Below are 16,797 nucleotides of genomic sequence, written 5' to 3'. Positions count from 1 at the left end.
GACCGCCGCCGTCGCCGCCGTCGTGGGGCTGCGCGCTCTCAGCGTTCGTTCTCCCGCCCTTCCCAAAACACAACTTGCGGTGACGCTCCGGATGCGTTCAAACTCACTAGTTCTAATAAATGTTGTCTCCGAGGAAATAAAAACGTTCATGTCAAACCTTCTCATCCTTTTTTTATTTCAAGTGAGGTGTTCGAGTGCCTCCGCTTTGAAAGTCCCCGTTCTGTTTGCAGGTGGTCTTTTACACATGGTAACTTGTAAAGATGTTGAAGTTCAAATGCGGTGCCCGGAATCCGGCAGAGGCCGGACCGATGGAGCCCATCACCAGCCGAATTTCCCGGCTGAATCTGCTCTTCCAGGTAAAGAGCGCTTGGCCTGGGATTAGCTGGGATTAGTGTCCGTGTCCAGCGTATCAAAATACAATTTTGCTTGCATTTATCATGGAAACTGCACAGCTTTTCTTGTTCTCCTCTGTTCTCCCCATTTGCCACTTCAGCTTCTTAACATTTGATAGCAGTTTGATAACAGTTCCCGTGTGGTTCTTTGGAGGAAGGGGTAAAAGGAGGGGATAACTAGTTGGAGTCCACAGTGGGCATCTATGTTGCGCAAAGTTTGATGGACAGTTTATATATGTCTGTTAATATTATAGTCTGAAGTGGATTTCCCCACATGATGATGGAATATTGCATTATGTATCCTGTAACCTGCAGTTTTTCATGCGTGATGCAGCTGAGGATTTTAGCCTGAGATGGATTTACCTAACCATCTGCTATTTGATCACTGGAGGTTCGGCAGCTTTTCCTTCTAGAGCTAATATTGATACTGACTGCTTGAACTATTTATGCTATGAGAAAGACCCACATGATACAATGTCAAGAAAAAAGCCAGGGGGATCAGAGCCATCAGTAGGATGTAGATAGTTTCTAGAAAGCTGTGCTTTGAACTTTAATAATCTTTAAAGGATTGGTTTGCCTCAAGGTAAAACACCTGTAACAGCTATTACAGACAGATATAGTGAGTTGATATATTTACCTCACACTTCTGCATTGTTTGTCTAATTTCTGAAGTGATTTTTAAATGAATAATATATAATCTGCTCTATACATATGTTATTGATTTGAGGCTTTTCATTGTTGTCTGAGACTCCATCTGCTGTTGCTTCCTTTTTTTTTCCAGGGGAAGCCACTCTTTGTAACTCAACAGCAGATGTCTCCTCTCTCCCGGGAAGGCATCCTTGATTCCTTATTTGTCCTTTTTGAAGAATGCAGAAACCCTGCCTTAATGAAAATTAAACACATCGGCAACTTTGTCAAGAAGTGTAAGTTTTTTTAGACTAATCTTCAGGTGCCATTTTAAAAGATAGTTCTTAATGTTTAAATCATGCTTTAGTTGCTTTGAGTCCATTAATGATGGTAACGCAGGACTTAGAGCATCTGACTTTTTGTGGGCAGACTCAATATTGTGAAGGGGATCTTGGCAATCTCAGTGAAGCTTTGATCAGGTCCAAAAAGGTCAAATGCAAGTGGCTTTTGAAGTGTGGTGACTCAAATATGTGTCCTTCTTAGTCTGTGCTATATTTAGAGTTTGGGGGTACTTTCTTTGAAAGTTTCTGAGAATTACACACAGAAGAGCTCCAAGTACACACAATAGAAAGATGTCAAGAGTTGAGAGCAGGACAGTGACTAGAGGTATGAGGAAAAAATTCTAGAAAGGAACTTGGTAATTCTTGGCTATTTCAGCTTGTTGTAGTCTTTGGATTCCATGTGTTATCTGAATTTTGCACGTGTAACTTGTAAATAGTGATTCTGTAAATATGAAACACTATTGTAAATAATGCTTCAGAAATACAATTCTGATGGAGTAAATACTCTACTGATAATGTGCTTAGATTTTTTTGGGGGAAAAGAGAAAAATTCATTAGTTTTTTTATTGAGATATACTAGAAAGCTATTTGGTTTCAAGTAACTTCTCATGCCCTTTATGATAGTTTCATCCAACAGTTTCTAGATATTATTAGCAGCAAGTAATTTTCTGCTCGTCTGATGAATTTTTAGAGCAATCTCCTGTGAGCAGTCGGTTATCACAGTGCATGCTGTTTGAAACTAGTCCATGGAAAACTTAGTTGAACTGAGTAGCTGAAGGAAATGTCTCTGGTTATTTGTTAGAAAATAGACTAGTGCCTCCCACAGGCAGAGGAGGAAACCCTGCCACTTGACTCGGAGAACTCTGCTGGGTAAAGCCCTCCTATTTGGAGATTAGACTTTGTATTGGTAAAGGAGGGTTGGAAAGAAATTAGAAACAAAAGAGGCTATAAGCCTATGATGTTATGAATGGGGCAGAATTATGGTTGCTATGGGAACTCTCCTAACATTTCCTGGTTCTTTTGTATGAGCCATATTTCAGTCTTAACTATGCATTAATGCAGTCTTTTTCTAGTTCTTATACATACTGTTGTTTTTTTGTTTTTTTTTTTAAGATGCATATTTTGGAATGATTTCACATTTCTCGGGAGTCTGGAACTAAATATTGTTGGTTTTGGTTTTTGTGGGGTTTTTTTAATTTCCCATTTTTGATGGTGTGTTTGCTATGAAATGCCAGTTGGCTAATGTAAAAGTAAGTGTTTTATTTTTCTAGATGCAGAGACTATAGCTGAATTGAGGGAACTGCAACCTGGTGTGAAGGATTTTGAAGTGAAGAGCGTGGTTGGCTGTGGTCACTTTGCAGATGTAAAAGTAGTAAGAGAGAAAGTTACTGGTGATGTGTATGCTATGAAGGTGATGAGCAAGGAGTCCTTGCTGGCGCAGGAGCACGTATGTATATTTTTCTGTTATGACAGTAGAACAATAAAGTACACTTTGAACATTCCCTTTTTGTCACTACTATTAGAATTAAGTTGAAAGTGTGTCTTGGGAAGGATCATCCTACATTTCAGTGAAGTAATATAATTCTGTGTAGTTTTGCTGTATTTAAAAGCCATTGTCATAGTCTTAAATGTATCGGGTGAGGTGCCATCCAACCCCCAAAATGGCCCTTGTCTTAAAGAACTTACTATCTAACTGTAAGACAAGAAAAAACAGGTGGAGAAAATACTGGATCAGTATTGATCAGCTTGTTGATGGCTTGAGTTTTCAGGCAATGTGTTCATTAAGTTTTTTATTTTAAAGACCGACGTAGAATGTCAGGAGTGGGTGTGAAGGCAAACTGTGGTGACTGGATTTTTATGGAGAGCCTCTCACTAGCTTGAGAAATGTGTTACTTGAGAACTTAAAAAAGGGATAATGGAGGTTGTGATCATAGTTTGGTGAGAAATAGAAGTTAATCTTTCACTGACATGAGCTGACAAGTAGGACAGAGATACTCCATGAAAGACCTTGTGAATTTATACAGCAGTATCTGCATCAGTTGGTCCCAATACATGGTGCAGTTAGGTTGCTCCTGAGATCCCTTAGCCTTGTTTGAGGCCTTCAGAAATTAAGATAAACTAAAATCACTCTTGCTATGGCATAGGCTGACAGGAAGCAAAGTATGATACTACCCTCAATATGAGACTTGCTCAGGCTTGTTGAGTGTGGGTGAGTGAAATAGGGAATGTTGATCTAAATGAATGTGCAGTATCTCTGGTAATAAAATTAATTTCTTGTTCTGGCTGCGCATCTGAATAATTAAATAGTTGCTGGAGGATGATTTCAAGGAAGCCTTGTATTTTAATACTTTACAATGAATTTATTACTGAATTAGCTGTGAAATGCTACCCCATAATTGCTCTAGTTTATTCTTGTCTGATTGTTTTGAGATCAGTTTTTTTTATTAGTGCCAGGCCAGATGAGGTCAACCAGTTGCACTCCAGACTAGCAGACGCTTCACCAGTTTGAAAGGGAAACTGGCCTTTGTTGCAGGGACTATTCAGTTGAAAGCAAGCTAGACAACAAAGTGGAAGGAGAACAGAAAACAGATGGGTAAAACTACCTTTTAAAGGTGTACATCACAAGGGAAAAGCATTTAGTATTTTCTGTGCAGGTTTTTTTTATGTGTGCCTTTGGCACAGACTCAAATCTTTCTAAAATGAGGGGATTCTAATGTATTCTAACTCATTTTCATCATAACTGTTATAACTTCCTTTTCTTGTAGATGTCTTTTTTTGAGGAAGAGCGCAGTATATTATCTCAGAGCACCAGCCCGTGGATTCCACAGTTACAATATGCATTTCAAGACAAGAAGAATCTCTACTTGGTAATGCCTAGTCTTTGTTTCTGTTCTCCTCTATTAAACACTGTTACTGTTCTGTAAGTTTTCCTGCATTACATGCCACTGTTCGATGTGTATCCAATGTAATATGGAGAAGTTGGACAGAATATCTTTTCTATATAAGAACTATATCTGTTCCTTTAAAATTTTATGTAGGTTATGGAGTATCAGCCTGGAGGGGACTTGCTGTCACTCTTAAACCGATACGAAGACCAACTAGATGAGAGTATGGTGCAGTTTTATCTTGCAGAGTTGGTTTTAGCCATCCACAGTGTCCATCAGATGGGTTATGTACACCGGTAGGTAAAGACTGCTTTGCATTGCACATAATATGTGATTAGTATCATTCCATAAAAAGTGCCATGGAATGATGCATTCTTGGTTGTTGATTTTTATATATATATTCTTTCCTCTTTCAGGTCAGTGTTTCACATACTCTATCAGAAGAGAAAATTAGAAAATTAATCGGACTCCAACTATAATTGTAGCTAAAGGCGTTAACTTTGATGTAAAGTTCAAACTAACATCAAGAAAGGATTGTTACATATATTTTTGGGAGGCATAGGAAAAAGAAGCCTTAATGTTGCACTATAAAAAATTAAAATCTTTTCCAGAGATCGTTGCACCAATATTTTAGCACCAAATATTTTTGGGAAATTAGTGTCACTTCTGGTGTGCTGATTGGTGAACAGGGCAGTAAAGAATCTTGGAGTAGTTAAATGTCACAGAGTTTTCTAAAGATCATCTGAAGGCTTGCAGGCTGTTACTGTATGTATTTTCACATCTTACTGGTGTTTAATAAATTTATTCCATTCTGAAGCTTTGGAAATGTTATGAAGTATTTATATTATGAAGTATTTATGCTGCACTTAGAGCACAGGCTGTGACCTTCTAATGCAATGTAGCTGCCTGGATTTGAATGATGTATAGAATAAGTTATGAGGAAATTTGGGATGAAAGCTACATAATACTTCACTGTAAATCAGTTACAATGTAGTCGGGGTGCAAAACTACCTTCTCTTTCCATTATCTGTCAATAATTAACTTTCTTTGAAATAAATGGAACTTTACTACTTTCATATTTGCTTGGAAACAGAACAACAGTTGGAAATAGGATTCCCACTTGTTAAGGTTTTATGCAACTGAGCACATGGCGGAGTGCAGCTGGATAGGGATATCCTGTTATCTAGATGCGACAGCTGGGAATGGTATGGAAAGGTACTGATTGCTTTCTTCTTGCTTACAGAGATATCAAACCAGAGAATGTTCTTATTGACCGAACAGGACACATTAAACTGGTGGACTTTGGGTCAGCTGCCAAAATGACAGCAAACAAAATGGTAATAATGTGATTGGAAGCTTTGCCTATGGGTTCATTGGACTGGTCAAAAAGGGAAAACTAACTTTTTGTCTGTTCCTTGATTACACCTGGTTCTTCTGCCTTTCTTGTCCCATGCAGAATCTATTCATAATTACGCATTTCTATTTATGAATGGTTTTTCAAACATGAACTCAAGTATCTTTTGCAGATCTCGGTAGATATATATCTGCTTTGTAACATTTTAGTACACTTGTAAAGACAGCTCTGCTTTCTCATGGTGCTGTACTACAATACAGAATCGTACTTCTAGGGATCCTTACAACTGTTCAGTGCTGTGTTTAAAGGAGGACATCGATTTATAATTGTTCATGATTGGACTGAACCCCTGTTGTTGTAACTAAGGTGGAACAGTTTTGCATGCTTGGGAGCTCTTGACTGAAATGAGTCACATTTCAACGTTCTGGGCTTCGCTCACCAGAAAGCACTCTATTTAAAGCTGTGAATCCGCTGAGGTTTTTTATGAGTTGCTTGTAAATTTAGGTAACTGCATACAAATTCAAGTGATAATTTGAAATTAAAATCTATCTAAGCGAGAACATGAAGTTCTACACCACATCCCTGTCTTGGTTTACAACTTTTTTTTGGTAGCATTTTCTTAGTGTTGCGACTCTTAATATTTTGTTCTTGCCTTTTCAGTGCTTCTTTGCATTGTCTTTGTCTTTTAAATTTTTTTCTTCACATTATCATTTCAGTTATCTCAAGGTTTTTGTGTTAGTCTGCCTGCTTCTTTGTTTCAGTTTTTCATACCACTCAATGAACTGCAAAAATGATTACAATTTTGGCTCCTGAATTACCTTTTCTAAGCACTCCAGAAATTTAAGTACTAGTGCTTTGCTGATAATGAACACAAGGTAAAAGGTAGAGATGACACAGAATGAAATGAGGGCAGGGAATATTTATGTCTAAATTTGACTGGTTTTGATATTTCAGCTCTGATGTCCCTGTTTATACTAGTTGAAGCAGTAGTGATAGAGTATGTATACTGCTTAAAACATTAGTTCAGTAATCCTGTGCTTTTTAGAATGCTGTTTTTCTCCTTTAGCTGTCTGTACTTGCTAGTAACAGTTAGCTCTGATAATTTGACTCTTTTTCTATCAAATAGCTTGCTTTCTGTTTGTTTATCAGCAGTTTCCTTAACCTTGCACTTTTTTGCTTAACAGCATTGCTTAAATTTACTTACTTAAAATTCACTTAGAGGCCTGAAAGTTGTGTCTCATTTGAAAAAAGCAAATAAAAAAGATTTGGTTTATTACTAAGATCACAATGTACAGAAAGTGCTGTAGGTTCACTTGGTATATCTTTGCATCTAGGTAAATGCCAAGCTACCTGTTGGCACACCTGACTACATGGCACCAGAAATGCTAACAGGGTTGAACGGGGACGGCAAAGCTTCCTATGGTCTGGAATGTGACTGGTGGTCCCTGGGAGTCATTGCATATGAAATGATTTATGGGAGATCTCCCTTCACTGAAGGGACTTCAGCAAAAACCTTCAATAACATCATGAACTTCCAGGTAGAGAAAACTCCTTCCATGTTCTTGAGTAAAAAGGCTGTAACTAAAGACTGTGTTTTTATAGTTGAGATAAGAAGCTTATGGATGTCTCTTACTTTGTCAAGATCATAGAATATTGAGAGTATATGCTTTATATTGGTTTTATATGCCTCTGTATTGTAGATATCAAATGATTTTTGGTAAGAGGTGTCTACAAATAACCATTGCAGTGCATGAATTGCACAGGTTTAGGTGTCCTCTTAGGCAACTATACTTGCAACATGTGCAAAATAGTCTGGAAAAGGGATCAGAAGGATTAATTATGGATTCAGAAAGTTTCTAATCTTACAAAGTGTTTCAGGATAGTAAAGAGAAAGGCTGTGAAGAGCTGCAGAGAGACTTGAGGATATTGACTGTCTGCATGATTAAAATATCATGTGAAATTTAGTTTAAATACGTTTAAACCAATGCATATGAATGGAAAAGTATCTCAGCTGTACCCAGTGGTGGGCTCAAGAACAGTATCTTGATTTTATAATCTATGCAAATGTTAGTTTAGTTCTTAGTAACAGTCCAAAAAGCTGCACATAGAATGGTAGGAGGTAGTAGGAAAGAAAAAGAAAAAAAATCATGTGTAGCTTGGAGGAAGTCAACAAAGAATGGTTGCCTATGATCTCTTCTAATATGGGAATTAGGGGCATCAAATGAAAGTAGGCAGCAATAACTATGCTACAAACAAAAAAGGAAACTTCATACAGCACATTCTTATGCTGAGGAGCTTTTTGCTGTAAGTTTTCAGCTGCTGAATATTTATATGTGTTCAAGAAGTGACTAGAAAAATTCATAGAAGAAGAATCTATTGAGATCTGGCAAATAGAATCATAGAATCAGAGTGGTTTAGGTTGAAGGGATCTTAAAGCTCATCCAGTTCCAACCCCCTGCCATGGGCAGGGACACCTTCCACTAGAGCAGGTTGCTCCAAGCCCCGTCCAGCCTGCCCTTGAACAATTCCAGGGGTGGAATGCAAAACACATCATCCCTGGTTCAGCAAAGCCTAAGCCAGAAATCTTTGGAAGTTTAGGAGAATTTTCTGGGAAAGTGTCTTGTTTTACTCTTCCATTTATGTATGCCTTGGCCATTTTCAGCATAAGATGATGATCTGAGACTGCCGTTTGTCTGATTGGGAATGGTTGTTCCTGTGTTCTTATCTTTGCTGCAGTAAATGCATATAAAAGCCTAGCTGGAAAAAATGCCCAATACTTGAATTTGTATGCTATATATATTTATCCAGTCTGCCTGACATAGAATAATGAAACTTAATTTTACTGTTGTGGGACTGTTTTCCTACTGAGCAGAAAACCTTTTCTTCCTTTTTTTGCAGAGATTTCTGAAGTTCCCAGAGGATGTGAAAGTTAGTAGTGAATTTCTTGATCTGATCCAAAGCCTGCTCTGTGGGCAGAAGGAAAGGCTGGGCTATGAGGGACTCTGCTGCCATCCATTTTTTAATAAAATTGACTGGAATAACATTCGTAACTGTAAGTAGAATAACACTGTAATTATAAACAATTCCTGTTGCTTTGGGAAACATGAACTTTTGTACAATGTGAATATTTAGGTGTGCTTGATCTGAATAGTTATTCATAATGAAACAGGACTGTGTCCTGAAGCAGGTGTTTTTAACAAAACAATTCATTTTGGTTTCTGGATAGGATATGTTATCTCTCAGGTGAAAATTGCAGGGTAAGATGAAGTTTAATACACTTGTGTATGAATTTCTGATGCAATTGCCCTATTACTGCAGGTACTAAACTAGAAAATCAAAATGGCCCTTTCCATGTCCTTCCTTGGATTAAAATGCATCGGTATGTTCTTTCAGGCCTTTTTGCACCTCAGTTTGCTTAATTTTGGCTTAATCTCATTACTCTTTGTTGAATCTTCAGCTTTCTCTCTTTCATTGCTTGTGATCCGACTTCATTTGTTTTTTACTTTGTGTGTTTTGTTGGGTTTTAGCTTCTATAGGTGTTGATAAGTCAGTGGTCAGAGAGACATTGGAATTTTTCCTCAAGCTTCATTTGGCTAATAGATGACTCATTTTTATTGACAAAAATCCATTCATTCCACTAGGAATAGAATAAAACCAGTGAAGCTGATAATTTTCTCTGCAGAAAATTGTTTCTAAGACTATGGAAGCACTGGAATTCAGTATTTGAAAGTTCTGAGGCACCAACTGCATGGCAAAAGCAAATCTTCCACAGATTGTCAATGATCTGTGTATGAGAGCCTGACTTGTGCTGGATAGTATTTGAGATTATTTGGACTGTAAGATTATCTGGGCAGGGAACATGTCGGTGTTATATTCTTTATCCAGTATGCTGTAAGAGCAATGATTGTGCTCCATTTTCATGATAAATTGCTAAGCCAGTGCTTCTACTTTTGATGACTATCTCAGCACTTCAGCTGTCAGCTCCACAGAATATTTACTCACTTTTCTGTTGATTCATTAATTTTGAACTTGTGGAGCTGCTCTTCTGTTAAATTCCATTGTTTCTGCCCTTTGAGAGGCATTGAGGCTTGAGTCTTTTCCATCATTTTGTCATACATTTCCCAGACTTCAGCTCTTTCTGCCTTCTTTCCCCAGAGCCCTGCCTAAGCCACCAGTTTCCATTTCTGAAACTTTTGTTTGGCATTTGTATCATATTATCTCAGATCTGGGAAAAAAATGGCATGTCAGCATGAGTTGTGGTGTTTCCTTGGCAATTGTTTGTCCAGTATTCACACAACTGCCTAAGTTAATGGGGTGTTTTGTCATTGCATGTGGCAACAGTGATACTGACGGACAAACTGGTTGGCAGCCCTGATGTCATTACAATGTTGAAAGAAATCATTTGGGATTTAAAAATTGCTTTCTGTCTGCAGCTGGCCAGTGGATTGCATCATTCCCTGTAATATCCGGACCTACCTACTGTGAAGATTCGTGCAGTTTTGACCCCTGACTTCGTTGTTATGTCTCATACTTCATAAAACCCCACTGTAACTAGCACAAAACACAGCAGTCTTCTAGCTCTTAGTAGCAGATTCAATGTATCACCTATTGCTTTGCTCTCTGCAGTGGTTCTCCATTTGCTGGTTTATTCAGGGCACTGTCGCTGTCATTCTGTTCAAAACCCTTGTTGGGTTTGACACAGGTTATCTAAAAGCTAAAGGTTTCTTTCTTATCTTGACCTCTGCTGATAGGTGTTTAACTGGAGCAGTGGCATCCTCAGAAAATGAGGAATCTAGTGAGTGCTGGAAAAGGTCACAGGATTTAGATTTACATTAAAGAATCTCACTCCCTCAAGTTAACCAGGTCAAAGTTTTGGGGTATGTTATGTTGGACTCAGGGATCTTAAAGTTCTTTTCCAACCTAAATGATTCTGTGATTGCTAAATAAATTCTGTGTCAGCACAATCAGACTTTCCTCTGGTCTGTAAAAGCAATGATGTTATTTCTATTATAGACTGAGAAAGGTAGGGAAAAAATTGGTACCCTTGCCTTGCAGGTATTTAAATTACCATGCTGGGAGCTCCAGGATAACTGTTCTTAATGCACTGATTTTGGTTAAGAATGTGTCATTAAGAGGCTTTTCAGTGTTACATTTTGTTGTTATGGTAACCTATGAAACACTTGACTTTTCAGTAGCCCCCTTCCCAAAGGACAGTTGCCTCTAAAAAAGCTCCCAGCTTCCTTGGGTTCAAGTAGCATGTATCTGTAGGGGCAGCTCTTAAATTACAGAAACAGAATCCAGCCATTAAACACAAGGTCAGGTTTAACTGAGTATATAGATTCTCCTCTCTGTATTTGTTGTTTTCTGCTATTCGGTGACTTCTAAAGCTTCTAAAAAGCCAAAAGAGACAGCACCACCTCTCTCAAAAAAGAAAACAAAACTTTGGAAAGATTGTGTTGATTTACTTCACAGAATTTCCTGAAAATGGGGTGGAATTTATCTACCTAGAATAAACATATTTATGTCTGTGTTTCAGCTACATGATCATCATTTTAACTGGAAAGTTGGTAACAGAACTATTTGAGTACTTGCTAAGTTTCTAAAGCTGGAGGTAGAGAATAGGGGAATGACATGCTTGAGTTATGAGCAATAAGGTTGTATTGTATATAATTTGGGTACTTGTTAATCACCTTTTGTTATTTAAAATCCATAAATTCCACCAGCCGTCTTAATTTGGAACCAATCATCTGCCTGCTGAGAGGTGGTCAGAAGACTTTTGTTGTCATCTAAGCAGTATATATGTACAGCATAAAGAATCTTTCATTTTAAGAATTGTTTTGTAGCTGTAGTCCAAGAGATCTTGAAAATGGAGTGGTGTATGTGGAGTTGCATGAGGAAACTACATATATGAGAAAAAAAGAATGAATGTCTTTTGCAAACAGAAGAACTTGAGAAAGTGTTGAAGACTGATTTTTAGGGTGTATATTCTGCTATTAAGCAGGCAGGAACACAAATCTCATTGTTTGTGAGTCCAAAACTCTTCCTTATCCTCAGGAACCCAAAGGTGTCATTCATGGTTAAACACTGTGATGTTTCATTTAAATGCTTGTCTTGAGAAAAATGTGTTGACTTGTTTCTATAAGTGGAGATCACTTTCATGCCAGCTTGAAGATCACTTTTATGTATGTGCTGGATCGTTGTCTTGACAGAACAGTAAAGTTGTTAAGATAATATTATATAGATTGGTTACAACTAGTATAATGCCTTTTTCTTTTTTTTAAGTGGTCTTAGAGAAAACATCCTTGAATTACATCCTTGAATTACTTTTTAATTTCCATTTCTTCCATAACACATTATGCACATAGGCCTCTTAAAGCCTGAGGAAGAGTAATGCCTAACCTACTGTGTGGATGCTTTTCCTCAGAAGGCACATACAGATCACCTTGCAGATCAAGGAAAGACACATTTTTATTCTTAAGAAACGCTCTGTATTTCCTTTCAGTTTCCCATTTCAGTCTTTCATTGTCCCAGGGGAAATGCAGTATCTCTTTTCTGAATTTGCATGAAAATATTTTGAAAGGATGGAGAGACCTGATTAAGGCAATGTTCCTTGAACTACTCATAAATACATACCCTAAAAAAACAAAAGCAGCTTCTTTCCATAGAGACATTTTCTCTAATCCTAATGATAAACCAGTTACAGAACTGCAATGCATGTGTGCTGGAGTTTGCTGCTTGCTTTTTTTCCTCAAACTTAGCAACCTACAACACCCCCTTTTCCTCTGAAAGTCATTCTTTGGAACAGATGGAAGAGGGTTACATCCTTCCACAAGTGGGGAGGTATCTAGGCAAGCAATGGGCTTTTTTAAAACATGCAGTTCTCTACAAGATACTTTAAATGGTAAACAGAACATGTATGTTTGTTTGTAATATCGGAAACAAAAAGAAGTCTTTATACCCAACCAGTTTGTATGAATAGAAGCATCAGGTTTATTGTCTTTTTGGATAATAGTTTTGCCTCCCCTTTGGGAGGGGGAGAGCTTGAAGAACGTGCAGATTTTTCACCTTGTCAGATGTGAAGGGATGATTTTAACATTTAGTTCAGGGTTTTAACATTTAGAGGCTTGTCTTGACCTCTGCTAAAGGATTCTTCCCTTTAACGAAGCAACTGGTAAGCGTGTCAGTGTATCTGCATTCACTAATCTGCATCTTGTTCTGAAAATACTATAGTTATGTGACGGTTCTCTGATTTTAAGCAAGAAATAGTAATTTAATTAGATATCATGTCACCCATGTTTGAAAACAAAGTTACTTCTCTGGTTTAGCTATTTTTTTACAAGACTACTCTATTTATTCTATAGATACGTTGGACATCAGACAAAGGACTCCTTAGTCTTAGGAATAAAGGAATATAAAGAAGCTACCAAATAACTAAAATACCCCGGAGTGGATCTAGCTTTTTTTCCCTTGAAGTTATTCCCTCGTGCTCCTAAGTTAGTCTTTTTCCAGGGTCCTAAAACTTCTGAAGTGCTTCTCATTCTCAGTTACTGTTGGCAGTTCAGAACTACTTAACATCTAGAGGTGTTTCTGTTGGAATGACTGCTTTTTCTAAGTTTTCTTTCTAGTTGCTACTATTTCTTGGTACAACTGTTGTAACAAGGTTATGCTGCAAAGTTGCAGAGTTTTTGGACTGTTAGTCATCGATTTATAGTGAATGCAAAATCGAGGGCAAATGATTTTTCATTATTTTTCAATCCAGTATTCACAATTTCTCCTCTTTGTTCACATATTTTATTGAACATTAGAGGAAATAGTGGTGTTAAACATTGTGCTTTGTAAACTGGTTTCCCACCAGACCCAAAGGTTTGCTCTGCCTCTGATTCAGTTTTAGCTTTCTGCATCCACTGTTCCCCTATTGAGTGCCTTTCCTCTTTTTATGTGCATGCTGATCTTAGGCATATTTAAATTATATTTTCTTTTGTCCATATGGTTGGACTAGGAATTCTTATTGTTGGTAAGAGGAAAGCCTTTATTTCTCATTGCAAATGCTTGGAGATGACTTTTAAGATCATCTTGGCTAATTTCTTAGCTTTTTCATCTTAGCTTTTTCTTAGCTAGATCTCTCTTTCAAAGATGAAGTTATCTGTCAGTCTCTGAGCAGTATACAACCTGGTGTTAGACCATTCTAAGAAGGCAGTTATGCTGGGCTTTGCTACCTCTTTAAGAAAGATTCTAGACTTCCCCAGACGAAGTGAAGAGTTTTTGCTGTTTTCTCTGTTACTTCACTTCACAGACAGTATCTTCATAGACAGTCTTCAAAGCCAGTGTTACACCCCCCCTCCAGCAACCCCCTCCTCCGAGAGGATGGGCAAAGTTCTTTCAGCAGAGGTCCTAAACTAAAATATAATTCCTGAACTTCTCCTCCTCTGCTGTGAATTAACTATAACTTGGGTTTATATTTACATTGAAGATAATATACTTGCAAACTGTTTTCTGTTGCTTTTCTGGTTTTAATCATGAAGAGAATATAAAAGAGTGGCTGGATGCTATCCTGACATTAAGTGAATTTAAAAAAAGCCCCACAGATACTAATAAACAATCTGTGTTCCGAAATCATGTTTACAGTACAGAAATGTCAGCTTTATATTGGATCTAAATTTATATTATAACCAATAAACTAGCAGAAATTAATAAATTAATGCTATTGACAGAAAATTGAAATGTTCTGGAGCCAGTCAGTAAAACTGCTTACTCCAGAACCTATTTAATTTGTATATTTTCCCCATTTATCTGATTCTAATGTACTTGGAACTGCTGTACGTGAGCAGCATCCTATCTGCTTCGTGGAATTTCTTCTCACTTCCCTGCTTTGGAGCCGCGTCAGAATGGCTCCTTGGGGAGCTGCTTACAAAGCCTGCATGTGCACTTGTGATTTACCGGTTTATACAGACGGATCCCTTATTTTTTTGGGTTGTTAATGCCGGTTTGGTGGGTAGTTGAAGCATGCATTTGTCTAGAGAATGAAGAGTTAAACAGTGGGCTGGGAAAGGCTTTGGCAACCTAGAGGGAGCCAGCAAGCTCCAGCCCTGACTCATTCTGCCCTGTCAGTCAGATAAGCCTCAGCATCTGTCACGACTGCAGGCAGGTAGGGTTAAACTCCGAGCATGCAGAGAGTGAGGAGCAGGGAGCCTGCACTGCAGGGGTTGTAATGTTTGTTCCCGGTTCTTCAATTCTCATCAGCCCTTCAGCTACAGGAGATCTATACTGGAGCCATGGTAACGGTTTTAGCACGCTGCACTTCCATCAGCTTGTGACAATGGGCTGTGTTCTAGTTGCTGACTGAAGAGCTGTCTCCTTTATAGAGCAAAAAAGAGATTAGTAGATTTGCAGTGAGTGAGGACCTGAGTGATGAAATAACTTAAAAAAAAAAAAACAAAACCCTCTTAGAAAACGTGATTTAATGAGGCAGGAATTGCACAGCAGGTTTTTGCATTCATTCCTTTCACACACGTAGCCGAGCCAGCAGGTAGCTTGGGTGCTGCACATCATTGAGAAGAACTCGTTCTTTTGTTCTGCTGGTTAATTAAACTGAAGCAAACACAAGAAAATCAGCTGAAATGAAACAACTGCTTAACAAGTTAAATGGTACCAATTTAGAAATTGTAGTAAGAAATACATTGTGATTCCTGCTATTTATACCTCTCTTCAGAGCTGATTGTATCGGAGCCAGACTGCAGTGGTGTCCTGACAAGAGTTCCAGATCTTTAGCAAGCTCTTTATAGAGAAATAAAATCTCACTGATATTTCTTCTCTTCCTAAAGACCAATTAGTTTCTGGTAGCTGTAGTTTATTAGAATTGTCCAGGAGAAAGACCAGCTTGCTGTTGATGAGAAGCCTATGCTGGGAGGATTCTTGGTAGTATTAAAGGTTAGATATATCCCTTAGCTGACTAGCAAAGGATCAGGCTATGTTCTCCTGTAGTGTCACTAATTGCATAGGTTGAAGACGTTTTCTAGATGAATCAGAGTGGAGTTACTTTTAGCTATATCACAGTTCTCATTTTCTTAGCTTGATGCTTTGATTTGATTCCATGTATGTGTTTAAAAAACCAAAACCTAACCTGAAAAAAACCCACCCCAAACCCAACAATCTCAAATCCCCATCCTAAACCCCAGTTTAATCAGTGTGGGAGACATTCTGCCTGCAGAGTGGTAGCCATGTTGGTAGCTTAAGGGTTAATCTCTTGTTGCTGTAATACATTTGAGAGCAGCAGCTCAGTCTGCTTGTGTTAGCAAGATTAAAAGCAGGAGCTGCAGTGCCATTGCAAGCACTGAATGAGTGGGACTGTTGCAGAGTGAACTGTAGCTGAATTTTGTCTTTTCTTCTTGCTTTTTTTCACCAGCTCCTCCCCCCTTCGTTCCTACTCTCAAGTCTGATGATGACACCTCAAATTTTGATGAACCAGAGAAGAATTCGCGGGTTTTATCCTCTACGCGCCAGTTGAACCCAGCTGGTTTCTCGGGTGAAGATCTGCCGTTTGTGGGGTTTTCATTCATCAAGGCATTAGGGATCCTCAAATCAGAGTAAGTAGGAATTATTACTTAGGTGGATAGGACCGTTGGAAAAAATATGAAGGTTTGTTACAGTGAGGATGGTGTGTGTGAGGAAAAGCTGTTTTAACTGGCCTGTGCTCTGCTTTAGGGAAGCTGCCAGATATTCTGGCTGGATCTGTTGCTACTGTGGCTTGTGCCTGTCCTACTGTTTTGTGATTATTTCTGGGATGAGGGGGAGGGAATGGAATGGAAAGATTGATTCTAAACCAGTTACTGTTAAAATTGTTGTTCAAATACTTTCAGTTAGTTATTGCTGTTAACCAGGGAGCAGTAGGTGATTGCATTTCTGGTATTGCAGATCCCTGAAAGAAGGAGAATACTGAGGAGTTTAGAGATGGAAAAGGGGGTGTGTGTTATTTTATTGGGTCAGAGAGTGGGCACCAAGTGCTGGGGATGTGTAAGGCTGAATCAGTCATCCACAGAAATGGAGCTCTGCTAATCTGGGAATGTGCAATGATGGGTCAGTGAAGAAGAGAAGGAGCTTCATGGCAGCTGACTGTGTGCTGTTGGGTCAAGTTAAATATGAAGACTGGACATTGCTGTGTTTCGTGTTAAGAGAGTGGAGATTTAGATGGAGTATGCAGG

At 38.4% G+C, this 16,797-nt stretch overlaps 1 protein-coding gene across 2 annotated transcripts in view; it reads left to right on the top strand.

Moving 5' to 3' along the window:
• The first annotated feature begins 260 nt into the window (after positions 1–260).
• The window catches only part of CIT (citron rho-interacting serine/threonine kinase), a 71,416-nt gene continuing 54,879 nt past the window's right edge, over positions 261–16,797 (top strand). For both annotated transcript variants that reach the window (XM_010019901.1, XM_010019900.1), the window contains exons 1-9: positions 261–356; positions 1,174–1,315; positions 2,632–2,807; positions 4,126–4,227; positions 4,399–4,541; positions 5,489–5,582; positions 6,934–7,137; positions 8,498–8,651; positions 16,002–16,182. In XM_010019901.1, the coding sequence (XP_010018203.1) occupies positions 261–356; positions 1,174–1,315; positions 2,632–2,807; positions 4,126–4,227; positions 4,399–4,541; positions 5,489–5,582; positions 6,934–7,137; positions 8,498–8,651; positions 16,002–16,182 (1,292 nt within the window). The remainder of the gene's footprint in view (positions 357–1,173; positions 1,316–2,631; positions 2,808–4,125; positions 4,228–4,398; positions 4,542–5,488; positions 5,583–6,933; positions 7,138–8,497; positions 8,652–16,001; positions 16,183–16,797) is intronic.

This window comes from Nestor notabilis, unplaced genomic scaffold (assembly GCF_000696875.1).
Source record: "Nestor notabilis isolate BGI_N333 unplaced genomic scaffold, ASM69687v1 scaffold6748, whole genome shotgun sequence".
In the NCBI taxonomy this organism is placed as follows: Eukaryota; Metazoa; Chordata; class Aves; order Psittaciformes; family Psittacidae; genus Nestor; species Nestor notabilis.
This window is presented reverse-complemented; position numbering and strand designations above follow the sequence as displayed.